General features: G+C 38.0%; 2 protein-coding genes across 10 annotated transcripts in view; one reads left to right on the top strand and one right to left on the bottom strand.

Moving 5' to 3' along the window:
* The window catches only part of LOC106869089 (uncharacterized), a 76442-nt gene extending 64312 nt beyond the window's left edge, over positions 1-12130 (bottom strand). For 3 of the 6 annotated variants that reach the window (XM_089357713.1, XM_089357712.1, XM_089357716.1), the window contains exon 1: positions 11992-12130. The gene's annotated coding sequence lies outside the window, so the exon portion shown is untranslated. The remainder of the gene's footprint in view (positions 1-11991) is intronic. The other 3 variants (XM_089357717.1, XM_089357719.1, XM_089357718.1) reach the window with 2 other exon arrangements.
* LOC106869088 (uncharacterized) overlaps positions 1-14439 on the top strand; it is a 45462-nt gene that overhangs the window by 12069 nt on the left and 18954 nt on the right. For 3 of the 4 annotated variants that reach the window (XM_089357709.1, XM_014914614.3, XM_052970756.2), the window contains exons 2-4: positions 6642-6838; positions 9097-9240; positions 11685-12833. In XM_089357709.1, the coding sequence (XP_089213835.1) occupies positions 6642-6838; positions 9097-9240; positions 11685-12833 (1490 nt within the window). The remainder of the gene's footprint in view (positions 1-6641; positions 6839-9096; positions 9241-11684; positions 12834-14439) is intronic. The other variant, XM_089357710.1, reaches the window with a different exon arrangement.

The following is a 14439-nucleotide window of genomic DNA, read 5'->3' as shown; positions in this document are numbered from 1 at the left end:
GGTCGTTGCCAGTACCCGCCTGACTGGCCCTCATGCCGGCAGCACGTAGAAGCACCCACTACACTCTTGGAGTGGTTGGCATTAGGAAGGGCATCCAGCTGTAGAAACTGCCAGATCAGATTGGAGCCTGGTGCAGCCATCTGGTTCACCAGTCCTCAGTCAAATCGTCCAACCCATGCTAGCATGGAAAGCGGATGTTAAACGATGATGATGATGATGATTGCAAATAAAACCTTCTAAACACAGTCATGCTTTCACCTATGCTTATCCACATCTGTATTTGTCTTTCTAACTATCTATCCCTCCCCCCTCTCTTTCTCTCTCTCTCTCTCTATATATATATGTGTCTGTGTGTATCCACTCACACACACATAACCGGCTTCCATTCAGTTTCCATATACCAGATTCACTTAGAAGGAATTAGTCAGCCTTAGGTTATAACAGAAGATACTTGCCCAGGGATAGAAACCTGCAACCATGTCGTTAAGAAGTGATCTCTCTATGTTTATGTATATAATGCATACCTGCACCGTCACACATTCGTTTCCTGCCCTCTCTATAACAGCAGTTTATCTTTGTATTTGAGTGTGTGTGTGTGTGTGTACGAATGTTTATCTTTGTATCTGTGCGTTTGTGTGGAATGAATATTTTACCTTTGTATTTACATATGTATGTGTGTGTTTGTGTGAAGGCAACAAGCTAGCAGAAACTTTAGCACACCAGGGGAAAATGCTTAGCGGTGTTTCATCCGTCTTTAAATTCTGAGTTCAATCTCCTCCAGGGCCAACTTTGCCTTTCATCCTTTCAGGGTCAATAAACTAAGTACTAGTACTAAGTATACTGGGATCGATGTAATTGACTAGGTCACCCCACCCCACCGAGACTTTCAGGCCTTGTGCCTTTAATAGAAAGAAATTGTGTGTGTGTGTGTGTGCTTATGTATGTGGAGGGACAGGTATAGTTTTATGGTGAAGATCATTCTGCAACCATGTGGTTTCAGGTTCAGTCTCACTGCATGGTGCTTGGGGAAGTGTCTTTTATTACAGGCCCAGGCCAACCAATGCCTTGTGAGAGTGAATTTGACAGATAGAAACTGTGTGGAAGCTCAGAGTATATATGTGACATCATCATCATCATTTAATGTCCATTTTCCCTACTGGCATGGGTTGATCAGTTTGACAAGAACTAGCAAGGGCGGGGTTGGGCAGGCTGCAACAGGCTCCAATTGTCTGTTCTGGCATGGTTTCTGTGGTTGATACCCTTCCTAATGCCAACCACGTCACAAAGTGTACTGGGAGCTTTTCATGTGGCACCTTCACCAGTGCTCTTTAAGTGGCACCAGCACCATTGCTTTTTACAATGGCACCTTTGCCAGTGCTTCTTATGTGGCACCAATACTTTTTACATGACATCAGTAGCAGTACTTTGTGTGTGTTTGTGTGTGTCCACCCCACTACCTGGCCACAGACCAATGACGAAAACAAGTAAAAGACAAAAGAGGAACATGCATATGTATTATTTTTACACATATATGCTTATATATATACATATGTGTATATATATATATATATATATATATATATATATATATATATATATATATATACATACATATACCACACACATATATATATGTATATATATATATATATATACATACACACACACACACATATATATATATATACATTCCCACACACATATATATATATGTGAGTGTGTGTGTGTACATATGTACAGGTGTTTGTATTTATATGTATGTGAATGTATGTATATCTATATCCAAATATATATGCATGTGTATATGTCTGTATACACATATGTATATATTCAAGTGTGTATGTGAAGGTGTCAGTATGCCTGTAGTTATTTATAAACGTTTGTGTGTGTGTGTGGTGCACATTATGTATGTCTGTATGCATATATTTGTATATGAATGTATATATTTATTTACATATATGTGTGTATCATACACATTTGCATCAGTTGTCACACGTCCGTTATATAATGAAATGTTTTAGTTTGAATGTCACCCTATAATACCAAATGCCATGTGCCTAGATAACCACAAGACAATATAGCTGGTGGCAGTAGTCATAGAAGCGGTGAAACAGCGGCAACTGCTGCTGCTGTCATTCTCTAGTTCTAGGCGACCTAGGTGAACTGTGTGTGGAGGTGCAATGGCCCAGTGGTTAGGGCAGCGGACTCGCGGTCATAAGATCGCGGTTCGATTCCCAGACCGGGCGTTGTGAGTTTTTATTGAGCGAAAACACCTAAAGCTCCACGTGACTCCGGCAGGGGATGGTGGCGAACCCTGCTGTACTCTTTCCCTACAACTTTCTCTCACTCTTTCTTCCTGTTTCTGTTGTACCTGTATTTCAAAGGGTCAGCCTTGTCACACTGTGTCATGCTGAATATCCCCGAGAACTACGTTAAGGGTACACGTGTCTGTAGAGTGCTCAGCCACTTGCACGTTAATTTCACGAGCAGGCTGTTCCGTTGAAGCGACGGAGTACTGACAGCAACAGCAGCAACAGGTGAACTGTAATCAAGCAGACCTATGATGAAAGATATTTAAATCTTTCACCATCTTTTGTATTTTATCTCTTACTTGTTTCAGTCATTAGACTGCAGCCATGCTGGGGCACTGCCTCGAACAAGAACAAATCGACCTGAATACTTATTATTTTTCAAACCTGGCACTTATTCTGTAGGTCTCTTTTGCCAAGCCACCAAATTACAGGGATGTAAACACACCAACACATGCACACACACACACACACACACACACACATAACACATGTATGGAAAACGGATGTTAAGTATGATGGTAAATAGATACATACATACATATATACATACAATGGGTTTCTTTCAGTTTCCACCTACCAAATCCACCCTCAAGGCACTTGCCCTAGGTGCCACACAGTGAGACTGAACCCAGGACCATGTGGTTAGGAAGTGAGTTTCTTACCACACAGCCATGCCTATATAATGCAGGAGGGTGTTCATTTGTTTCTCTCTGACATACAAGCCATATCCTTCAATTCCAATTTTCTGTAAAAACATGTTTGGCCATGGGGAAATATTACCCTTGCTTAGAAACAGGTGAGGTTTGGTGGCAAGAAGGGCCTTCAACTGTAGAAAATCTACTTGAACAAATTTTGTCCTATCCAATCATGTGAAAGTAGATGTTAATGTGAGAACAACGACGATGATGATGATATCTGTATATAGATATGTATGTATGTCTATTAGGTGATATATATATATTGTGTGTTGTGTATTGTGTTATAAATATGTTTTTGCAGCATTATGTCTGGGTGTTGAAACAATTAATGAATCAATCAAACATGGATGAGATATATCATGATTTTGCAAAGGATTTTGATAAGGTTTATCATGGGATGATATGTCACAAGCTATGGAGATTCGGCCATACCCGGGAAACTGGGAGAGTGGTTACAATACTTCTTAAAAGACAGAAACCAGGCTGTGGTAGCTAATGGGGCCCTCTCCAAGGAGACAGTAATAGAGAGTGAAGTGTCTCAGGGAACTGTATTGGGGCCACAGCTGTTCATGGTAGTTCTTTCAGAGCCATCAGTCACACTTACTAGTTATGCTGACAACACAAAACTAGTAAAAGCAGTCAAAGAAACTTCTGATGCTAATCTTCTACAGAAAGATCTAGATGTCATATATAAATGAGTTGAGGACAGCAACATGCAATTTAATGCAGGTAAATTCCAAGCCCTTCACCATCAGCTAATTGGTGTTCAGGAGGCGAGCTGGCAGAAACGTTAGCATGCCAAGCGAAACGCTTAGCAGTATTTCGTCCGCTGTTACATTCTGAGTTCAAATTCCGCCTAGGTCAACTTTGCCTTTCATCCTTTCGGGGTCGATAAACTAAGTACCAGTTACGTACTGGGGTCGATGTAATCGATTTAATCCCTTTGTCAGTCCTTGTTTGTCCCCTCTATGTTTAGCCCCTTGTGGGCAATAAAGGAAATAGGTGTTCAGGAGCTGCAACAACGATACTTTGGACCAAATGGAGCAACAATGCTTCGTTTTATGTGCATATCATCAAGATGGCGGCATTGTGCAAGCAAAGGGCTGGATGGATTCTGAGAACATTCAGAACAAGGGACCAAGGAACTGAGTGGGGGCTCTATGGTGAACATTTGTCCTCAGCCATTTGGACTACTATTCTCAACTCTGGTCACCCTACAGTGTCAAATTAATAGTGGAACTTGAGTATTTTTCATCACAGACAAGTGAATTTTGGAAGAGGGGCCTTGCAAGTCTACTAGATAGATGGAAGAGCATTGTAGAAAATGAAGGAGAGTATATTTTAAATTAAAAAAGAACTTTGCTTATCTTAATTTAGAAAAATAAAAGAAGTATTAAAAAACCTGCATTATTTATGGGACGACAAATATATTGTGTGATATATATATATATATATAGAGAGAGAGAGTGTAAAACAAGGTCTGAACTCATTCTTATATAAACATTTCTAAGTGTGTGTGTATAACGTTTTGAGCATGCAGTTTGTGTGTATATGTATGGATGTATGTTTATTTTATGGCAAGTATGGTGATGTTGTTAACTGTAATTTACTGGAAAGTGTTTGTTGTGTAATCTGATACTACTCTCCTTCCATACTTGTTTCTCTTAATCCCTTCTCACTCTTGCGTGCACACACACACACACACACACACACATACATATGCACTTGAAGACATCTTACATTCATTTGCCTCTATGTCAAGTTTGCCTTACAGTTGTGTCTTATACTGAAAATCCTACCCAGATGACTGTCGTTTTTGCAGGTCACATGAATTCTTTTTACAATATATTTTTATCACCTTATCCAGCTGAGAACACAACAGTGTGTGTCACCTGACCTTTTAGTTGTTTTTCATCCAATCAGAATGCTTCATTTTTGATGAAATATGCTATTTCTCCAAGAGAACATGTGAACCTTATTTTTGCATTATTAAAACTGCCATCTTGTATATTTTTCTAAGAAACTGTTTTCTGCTATCAGCCATTGCACTGTACAAGTCAGCTAACCCAAGAATTCTTGCACAGTCAACTCTTTTGCATCAAACACACATATACACCACAAATGTAGATTCTCACATTCTTTTGCTTCACAGACACACTCAAGTAATTACTTTCTAAATGTTATATTTGGAAGATTGTAGTTGTGGCCAATGCCAGTGTTGTGTAACTGGCATCCATGCCCGTGGTACATAAAAGGCACCGTTCGAACGTTGGGTCTCATGCAGGCAGTGACAGGTGACCAAGACCTATTGTGATATACTGTACTTTGAGATCATAGTTGTGGCCAATGCCAGTGTTGTGTAACTGGCACTTGTGCTGGTGGCACTTAAAAAGTACTCACTACACTCTTGGAGTTGTTGATGGTAGGAGGGGCATCCAGCCGTAGAAACCATGCCAAATCAGATTGTAACCTGATGCACCTCCTCAGCTTACCAATTTTCAGTCAAACCATCTAACTCATGCCAGACTGGAAAATGGATGTTAAATGATGATGGCTATTACTTTCTGTTCTTTCTCTGCTGTATTTTTCTTTGTGGTCCATTGTAACTTTCTTATTCATCATCGTCATTTTAACATCTGCCTTTCCATGATTACATGTGTTTGAAAGAATTCATTGTGGCAGGTTTTTTTAAAGCCTGTTGCCGATCTTCATCTGTTTCCAAACAAAGTAATATCTTCCCATGGCCAGGCATGCTTTTCATGGAAGATTGTAAATGAACGACAGTGTTGGTATGATATTGTTGTTTGTTTGCAATCATCACATGATGCCAAGACATGGACACATACAAGCATACACACATACATATACAGTTGTATATACACAACAGGCTTCTTCCTGTTTCTATTTATGAAATCCACCTACAAGACTTTGATCAGCCTGGAGCTATTGTAGAAGACACTTGCCTTAGGTGCCATGCAATTGGACTGAATCTGAAGCCATGAGCTTGGTAAGCAAGCATCTCAACCACATAGCCACACTTTTGCTTATGTTGCTGCTGATGATGATATATATCATCATCATCATCATCATCACCGTTTAACATCCGCTTTCCATGCTAGCATGGGTTGGACAATTTGACTGAGAACTGGTGAAACCAGATGGCTACACCAGGCTCCAATCTGATTTGGCAGAGTTTCTACAGCTGGATGCCCTTCCTAATGCCAACCACTCTGAGAGTGTAGTGGGAACTTGGAAGGTTGGGCCTCCAACAGGGCTTTCATGATACCCTTAAAACTAAGAACTTTTCAGCACTGCCTCACATATTAACCCTTTTGATACCAATCTGACTAAGACCACCCCTTGTCCTATGGTACCAACTTCCTGTTTTAAAATGATCTAAAGTAAAACCTTCCTCAAAATTGTATGTTCCAAACACCAATATAATAATGACAATGTTATTTTCCTAAATTCTTTATTATTTTCAAAATTAAGTGAAATGAAGGTAATGTATTTCAATAGAAATATGATAAAGGGTTTTATCTACCCAAAGCTATTGACTTAGTTTATTGTAATAGATTATGCTTTATCTAATCCATATATGTCTCTCACAATCAGTTTCCTTATTTTCCAGCATTGCTCAACGCTCCCGTATTCAACTGTTTAAGTGCTTTATTGTTTCATTCTGCTGTTTTGGAACCAATGTAATGGTCATTGGCTTCATTTTTGCATTGTCTATCTACTATGTAGAGCTGAAGCTAGCATTTCCTAATGATCTGAAATATGTTACGTTGGCAGTTTTCTTGCCAACAGGAGTTTTTGGCTGTGTAGGTAGGAACAGAGTATATTTTCTTCTTTTATTTAATATCTATTTGTTTGTCTGTTGTTTATTTTTTAGTGTAAGTTTGCATTTATCTGCATGTATGCAATATTATATATATAAAATTTTTTTTCAGAATGAGATAAAAAAACAAGGCTGTGAAGATTTTAGAACATTTATAAATAGAATGTCTTACAGCTGTTTCCAGGATATTTATTATATCCCTTCATCGGAGATATAATAAATATCCTGGAAACAGCTGTAAGACCTATTTATATATATATAAAGTTGTAGTATATTGTCAACTTAATGTGACAATCCCAATAAGGGAATACACTACTGCCGTTTAGCCCTAGGAAGCTGGACCGCTTCCTGTCGGCCTTGACACAATTACTGTGTCCTTAAGTCTGCGAGGGGGAGACAAGCTCCTCCACCCAGCCTAGCCAGCATTCAGGGACATGTTTCTGAGTCTTTGCGCGTTATCGGCCTGAAGTAGCTTGCCAGTCAAGGCCGACAGGAAGCGGTCCAGCTTCCTAGGGCTAAACAGCAGTAGTGTATTCCCTTATTGGGATTGTCACATTAAGTTGACAATATACTACAACTTTATCGCTCCACTACTGCTTAAATCTCTCTGAGAGATTTAGAAATATTATATTTCTAATATATATATATAGTTTTAGGGAAAAGAACCAAGGTCCATGAACTCATCGATGAAAATCCACTATTATTATTATTATATATATATATATATACATATTACACTATGTGTATATACAGGGTGTGTAAAATATTTGAGGACAGATTTATGTTTATTAAAAAAAATAGATATCTAATAACAGATAATACCTTTATTTATCAAAAAATGCTATGAGGATAAAAATAAACCTTTTCCATAATTGTTATTCAATAAAGCAACCTTCAGCTTCAACAACTGCTTCTGTATGAGATCTAAATCATCTACATGCTCGAATCAAGTGGTCCTGGTTCATTTTGGACATTACTCTGACTATGGCAGCTTTCAAAGAATCTTTGGTGTTATGACCTCTCTCTCAACAACACTCCACGTGTAATAGTCCAATGGATTGAGATCTGGGGAATTAGGATGCCAAATGTTAGAGGCTGTGTGATCATGAAAATTTTCAGCCATCCATTCCTGTGTTATTAAAGCCATGCGCGATAGTGCAGAGTCTTACTGAAACACATCTGGCCTTCCATTGCATACACTGTCTATCCAGGGCTTAACAATTATTTCCAGTACATTATTTACGTTTGACGGATACTTGTCTTCATCTTGTTTGTTGTTAACACAACGTTTCGGCTGATATACCTTCCAGCCTTCATCAAGTGTCTTGGGGAAATTTCAAACTTGGGTTCTTATTCCTAAGGTATTTGCAAGTTGGGTGAGTTTTCATCAGTAGCTGAGGATGGATAACTACCCAGAAACTCGAATCTGTGTGCATCACATAAAGCTAGAGATGGGGGCAATTACCTCCCCTCTTGGACACAGAATGTGTGTCGTTAGTCAGCTGGAAGAGATGTCTTCCTGGGGCTATAAACGTCAGTAGCACTGTCCCATATAGGACACCATACTTGGTTGGCAATTATATAAATATATATATATATAGAGAGAGAGAGATTGTTGGAAAATTAGATATAGATATATACATACATATGTATATATATATATAATTATATTTAAGGGTACTGAGACTAGCCACCTTAATAATATATATGTATGTGTGTGTATATATATATATATATGTATATATATAATTAAGGTTACTGAGAATAACCACCTTAATAATTGATATATATATATATATATATATATATATATATATATATATATATATATTGTTTTATTTTGGTATGGTCATTTTTTTTTCCTTGCCAAATAAACACACACACTATATATTCATTCTTCACTCATTTATCATTGTTCTTATTCTATCTTATGTCCATTGTCTGGAAATCTTTTGTCACACATCTGTGACTTCTTCAGTGACCCTTTCCAGCCATGTGTATCCTTCTGCTTCGCTTAATCCATTCTATCCTTCTGTGATGTGCAAAACAAATCTTTCTGCTCACAAACAGAGTTGTAGATATTGCTTCATGCCTAGGGGAATCCTGATCATATAAGGCATGTGATCAAAGGTTCTCTGGCCTGCCCTGTTCATACACTTACATGCACACTCACACACACACACACACACACACACACACTCTAATGGTGGACCTAATTAATATTTTATTTTTTTTACCTTTGCAGGTGTAATCTCTGGATATATTGTTGAAAAATTTGGTATTCGATTAGCACTGGTTACAGGCAGCCTATTACTCAGTTTAGGTATTATTGTATGTTGTTTTGTACCTACTGTTCCATATATTCTCTTCTTCTTGGGAATCATTGCAGGTAAGCTAACCTATTTTTTGTTGTCCTTCCTGTTCTTCTACTCCTACTCACTTGTAGTCACTGTACATCATGAGAGCCCACCCTCCCCTAACAACTTATCCCCATTATTTCTCATTTGAGCTCCACCCTCCTTACTTCTATCCCTCCCTTCTATAATCTGAGTATCCTCGCTGCTCCTCTACAAACAAAACCTGTTCTGTTTTCACCTCCCTCTCTACTGGGGGCACCTCATTTGAAGCTACCCTTCAAATGAAGCATCTATAATAGAGAAGGAGGTGCAAGCTGCATGGTGACCAAACTAGTGCTGATGCCTAAAATGAAAAGGGAACCTGGTGCTAACAGTAAAGTGGTTGACATTTTGAAGGGCATCCAGCCATAGAAACCATGTCAAAAACAAGACATTGAAGCATAACACAGTCCTCCAACTCACTGTGTCCTTTTCAAACTGTCCAACCCATGCTAGCATGGAAAACAGGCATAAAATGATGGTGGTGTTGTGGTGATGACAATTATGACAGTGGGGAGATGGTAGTATTGGTGGTAGGGATCGTTATTATCATTATTATTATTATTATTATTATTATTATTATTATTAGGACGGCAAGGTGGATAAATTGTTAGCACGCCAGGCAAAATGCTTAACAGCTGTCTTTATGTTCTGAGTTCAAATTCCGCCATGGTCGACTATGCCTTTCATCCTTTCAGGGTCAATGAAGTAAGTACCAGTTATGCACAGGGGTTGATGTAATCGACTTACCCCCTCCCCTCAAATTCCAGGCCCTGTGCCTATAGTAGAAAATATTATTATTATTATTATTATTGAAGGTGGTGAGCTGGCAAAATTGTTTGCATGCCAGACAAAATGATTAGTAGTATTTTCGTCTCTCTTTATGTTATGGGTTCAAATTCCATTGAGGTCAACTTTGCCTTTCATCCTTTCAGGGTCAATAAAATGCTTAAGTTTAGCTCAGGGGTTGATGTAATCAACTTGCCCCTCATTTGAAATTTCAGGCTTTGTACCAACATTTGAAACCATTATTATTATTATTATTATCATAATATCAAAAGAAAAGGGTGCTCCAATAGTCAAGTTTGACCATGTTCCTGTATTTATATGCGTGGCCATCTGGGTTAACAATTGCCCATACCTTCAAGTCTTCCTTCTCTATGCCACCAATGTTATCGAAGACAGGCTGCCACCTTAGGGGCTAATACAGTTTGACAGCAGTACTTCAGCTGGATTTCCCAGTGCTTCTTAGAACTTCCACATTGACAAGAGGTCCCCCTTTTGCTAACCATGGATTACTATTCTAGGTAGGTAGGAGTCCTCCATACAGATTATGTCTTTGGTTCAATCGAGGATGTTTTTTACAATCATTAATTTCACATTGATTAGCCTGCAAATTCTTGAGAATTTCTAAGAGGTTTTGTCCTTCTTGAATGCTTCTAAGGATGTGCTGCTGACAGTAAATGTGGAAGGTGTACAATGACATTTGGCTTTCATCTCTTTTTCACAAGGCCCAGTCCTTGTTGTGATGTGGTGGCCTGCTTCATTGACCCTTAGAGCTGTGTTGGCAGGGCATAAGCTTCTGATAAGGCCTCCCAAAGTTTGGCCTCTGTCCTTTGATAGAGGCCACACTAATATGGACCATCTCTTCCCAGAGGTAAAAATGGATTTGTGTAGAGCCAACACTCCTACCTTTGGCAGGGCACAAGCTTCTGATAAGGCCTCCCAAAGTTTGGCCTCTGTCCTTTGATAGAGGCCAGACTAATATGGACCATCTCTTCCCAGAGGTAAAAATGGGTTTGTGTAGAGCCAACACTCCTACCTTTGGCAGGGCACAAGCTTCTGATAAGGCCTCCCAAAGTTTGGCCTCTGTCCTTTGATAGAGGCCATACTAATATAGACCATCTCTTCCCAGAGGTAAAAATGGGTTTGTGTAGAGCCAACACTCCTACCTATAAAAAAATCAAAATTACAGAAGCACTGGTGACAAAGCAAAACCAGCAAGAGCTGGGAGAGGAAGACCTTTCCTTAGAGAAGACACCCAAGAGTCAAGAAGAGTAGAGAAAAGTCCTTGATAGCCTATACTCCATAGGGAGCAAAGGATTTAAAAAGAAGAATCAACATCTTTTACCAATAAATTTTCTGTTACTGCTTCACCATTATTGTGATGATTACACCCACAACTTGAAACATCATAATCCTAACGCACACACATATATCATGTGATTGTTTATTTTAAAAATTTGTATTATTTTTCTTTATACATAGTGTGTGCATGTGTGTGTGTTATTTTGAAGCTGAACTTTCTCAAATTACAATTAACTAGTTTCAGCTTCAAAATAGAAACAATGCACTTTTTTTTTTTGTATTGAGTACTTCTTTTTTTGTCTCATTTCCAAACAAACATTTACATTTACCTAATTTCTATATATTTCAGGCACTGGCTGTTCCTTAATATATATTTCTACAAACACAGCTTTGGCATATCACTTCCCAAACACTGGCCGAATTCTAATTTCCCTCATTACCCTTGGTGAAAGTTTCGGATTAATCATCTTCCCTTCATTTGTATCATATTTGATAGACATCTACTCTTGGCAAGGAAGTTTACTTATTCTTGGTGGAACTGTCCTTAATTGTCTTCCTTTGGGTTTAATATTTTCCACAAAGACAGAATATTTTAAAAGCCGAAAACAGTCAAAGAAAGAACCAAGTAAAAATGGCATCAACAAAAAGAAACTTACCTCCAGAGAAAGTAGCCAAAGTCCAATATTGCCAACTAGCGACAGCAATTGTAGCTGTGTGCTAGATAGTTCAGGAACGTGTAAAGAAAACAACTGCATACAACCAGAAGACACTCATGATCTGACTATTGAAGAAAAGGAATTATTATTATGTGAGACAAAACAAAAAATCCATTCCACTATCGAAATAAACGGCAAAAACTATCCAGAAGAGATAATTAAGATTTCAGACATTGAGAAAACACCACCACTTTACAAACAGAATGGTAACTTGAGTTCCCAAAATTCTACTAGCAATTATTCAATCAAAAGTAACACTACAAAAATATCAAATTCTCAAATTGACATTTCAAAAATGCCAAAGCAAAATATTGTGAAAAAACTTCAGTTTCTTTTATCAAACAAAAATTATGTTCTGTTTTTGTGTACTTTATTTATAGCTTTTGGCAATTTGGCCACTGTAGTAACTATATTACCAGACTACTGCTATTCAATAGGGCTATCTGTAAAACAAGGAGCATGGATTTTCTCAATAGGTGCCATTGGTGATATCATCTCCCGTGTTTTGGGATCTATCTTCCTTTATCTGAAGATGCCAAGTTTGGTGATTTTCTCATTCGCAATCATCAGCTGTAGCCTGGTTAGTCTGATTTATCCATTTATAACTTCTATTACTGCCATAACGATTGTAACATTCATATTTATATTGACGTCTGGGATATCATTTTCGGTTTATACTGTCGTCGTTTTGGACTTCTTCAACTTCGAACTCTATTCCTTATCTACAGGCTTGTCAGAGACAGTTTCAGGAATAGGTATTATTCTCAGTGGATTTTCTGTTGGTAAGTAATTCCAGCAATTCTGCTGCTATTTTTAGGAAAAATTCTTTTATCTTTTCCCTACCAAATTTGTGTTAATAGATATATGTAAAACTATTTTTTATATATATGTATATGTATATAGAGTTACATTGACAGATAGAGAGAGAGATATGTGTAAGTATATATGAGATATGCATGTGTAAGTGTATATGATATATGCATGCATGTGTATGTATATATGAGATATGCATGCATACGTATATATACATTCTTGTTGCGCACCTTTTTATTTTGCATAAAATAACTGGTGTAAAACTTTTATAGTACATTTCTTGGCCTCATGTCTAAACCACATCCCTGATTTTTGTTATTGATGTTATATAGACAAAAATGGTGTGTGTGTGTGTGTATTATATGCATGTGTGTGTTTGTGCATGTATATATATATATATATATATATATATATATATTTGTTTTATTTTTTTAACTTCGTACATCTACACCTATTTCCATGCAGACCATAAACCCCTTATTAGTTCTTTTTGTTATTCTATTTATTTCATTACCATGTAAACATAGTTTCGTCTTCTTCACTGTTGTCTTAAAACAAACCTAAGTTCCTTCTCGCACATTTACTATTCATCACTTATTCATTTATTCAAGTTTGTCACCTCGTCACTTATTTCTCTAATTTTGTCACAGATTGGCTGACTGAAAACTCTCAGATTTTTCAATTCTCTTTCACTATTATCAGCATTTGCTGTCTCATTAAATCATGTTACCCAAAATCCCAAAAGAATACTTTTCTCCTTCGTGTTCTATCCTTGACCAGCCTAACTCTGGCCCCCTCTCTCTCTGTTTTAATAACTATTTGCTTCGCCAACACTTCCCCTTCCTCCACGACCCCACCCTATATAAACTAGTGCACACACTCAGATTCCCCTACTACATTTTAATAACTCCACCGAAAGAATACAAATCCAGAAGATGCTCTTGTCCGATTTTGCTATTTTGCAGTAACCCTGCCACCTGTACCGGAAGTCGTTCCTCTGTCATCCTTGCAGTTTCTTCTTTTACTTGTTTCAGTCATTTGTTTGCAGCCATGCTGGGGCACCACCTTGAAGGATGTTAGTCAAACAAATCAACCCCAGGGCTTATTTTATCAGTCTTTATGGCCGATCTGCTAAGTTACATGAATATAAATTCACCAACAACAGTTGTCAAGCAGTGGTGGGGGACAAACACTGACATAAAGACATGCACACACACACACACACACACACACACACACATACATACACAATGAGCTTCTTTCAGTTTCCATCTTCCAAATCTACTCATATGGCTTTAGTCAGCCCGAGGGTATAGCAGAAGTCACTTGCCCATGGTGCCATACAGTGGGACTGAACCCAGAACCATGTTATTGAGAAGCAAGCTTCTTACTACACAGCCGCTCGTGTGTGTGTGTGTACAACTACTGTAGTAAAAGTTCCACATAGATTATCATTATCTGGTCAGTCTTCAGTATAGTTGTTAGTCAGCCATTTTGCTTTGCAGTGTTAGTAGTTCTGATGTAAAGAGCCTATGTAGTGGAAAATTAAGATAAACACGAGTGTGAGTATTTATT

This window comes from Octopus bimaculoides, chromosome 9, assembly GCF_046866305.1.
Source record: "Octopus bimaculoides isolate indiv1 chromosome 9, ASM4686630v1, whole genome shotgun sequence".
NCBI lineage: Eukaryota > Metazoa > Mollusca > Cephalopoda > Octopoda > Octopodidae > Octopus > Octopus bimaculoides.
This window is presented reverse-complemented; position numbering and strand designations above follow the sequence as displayed.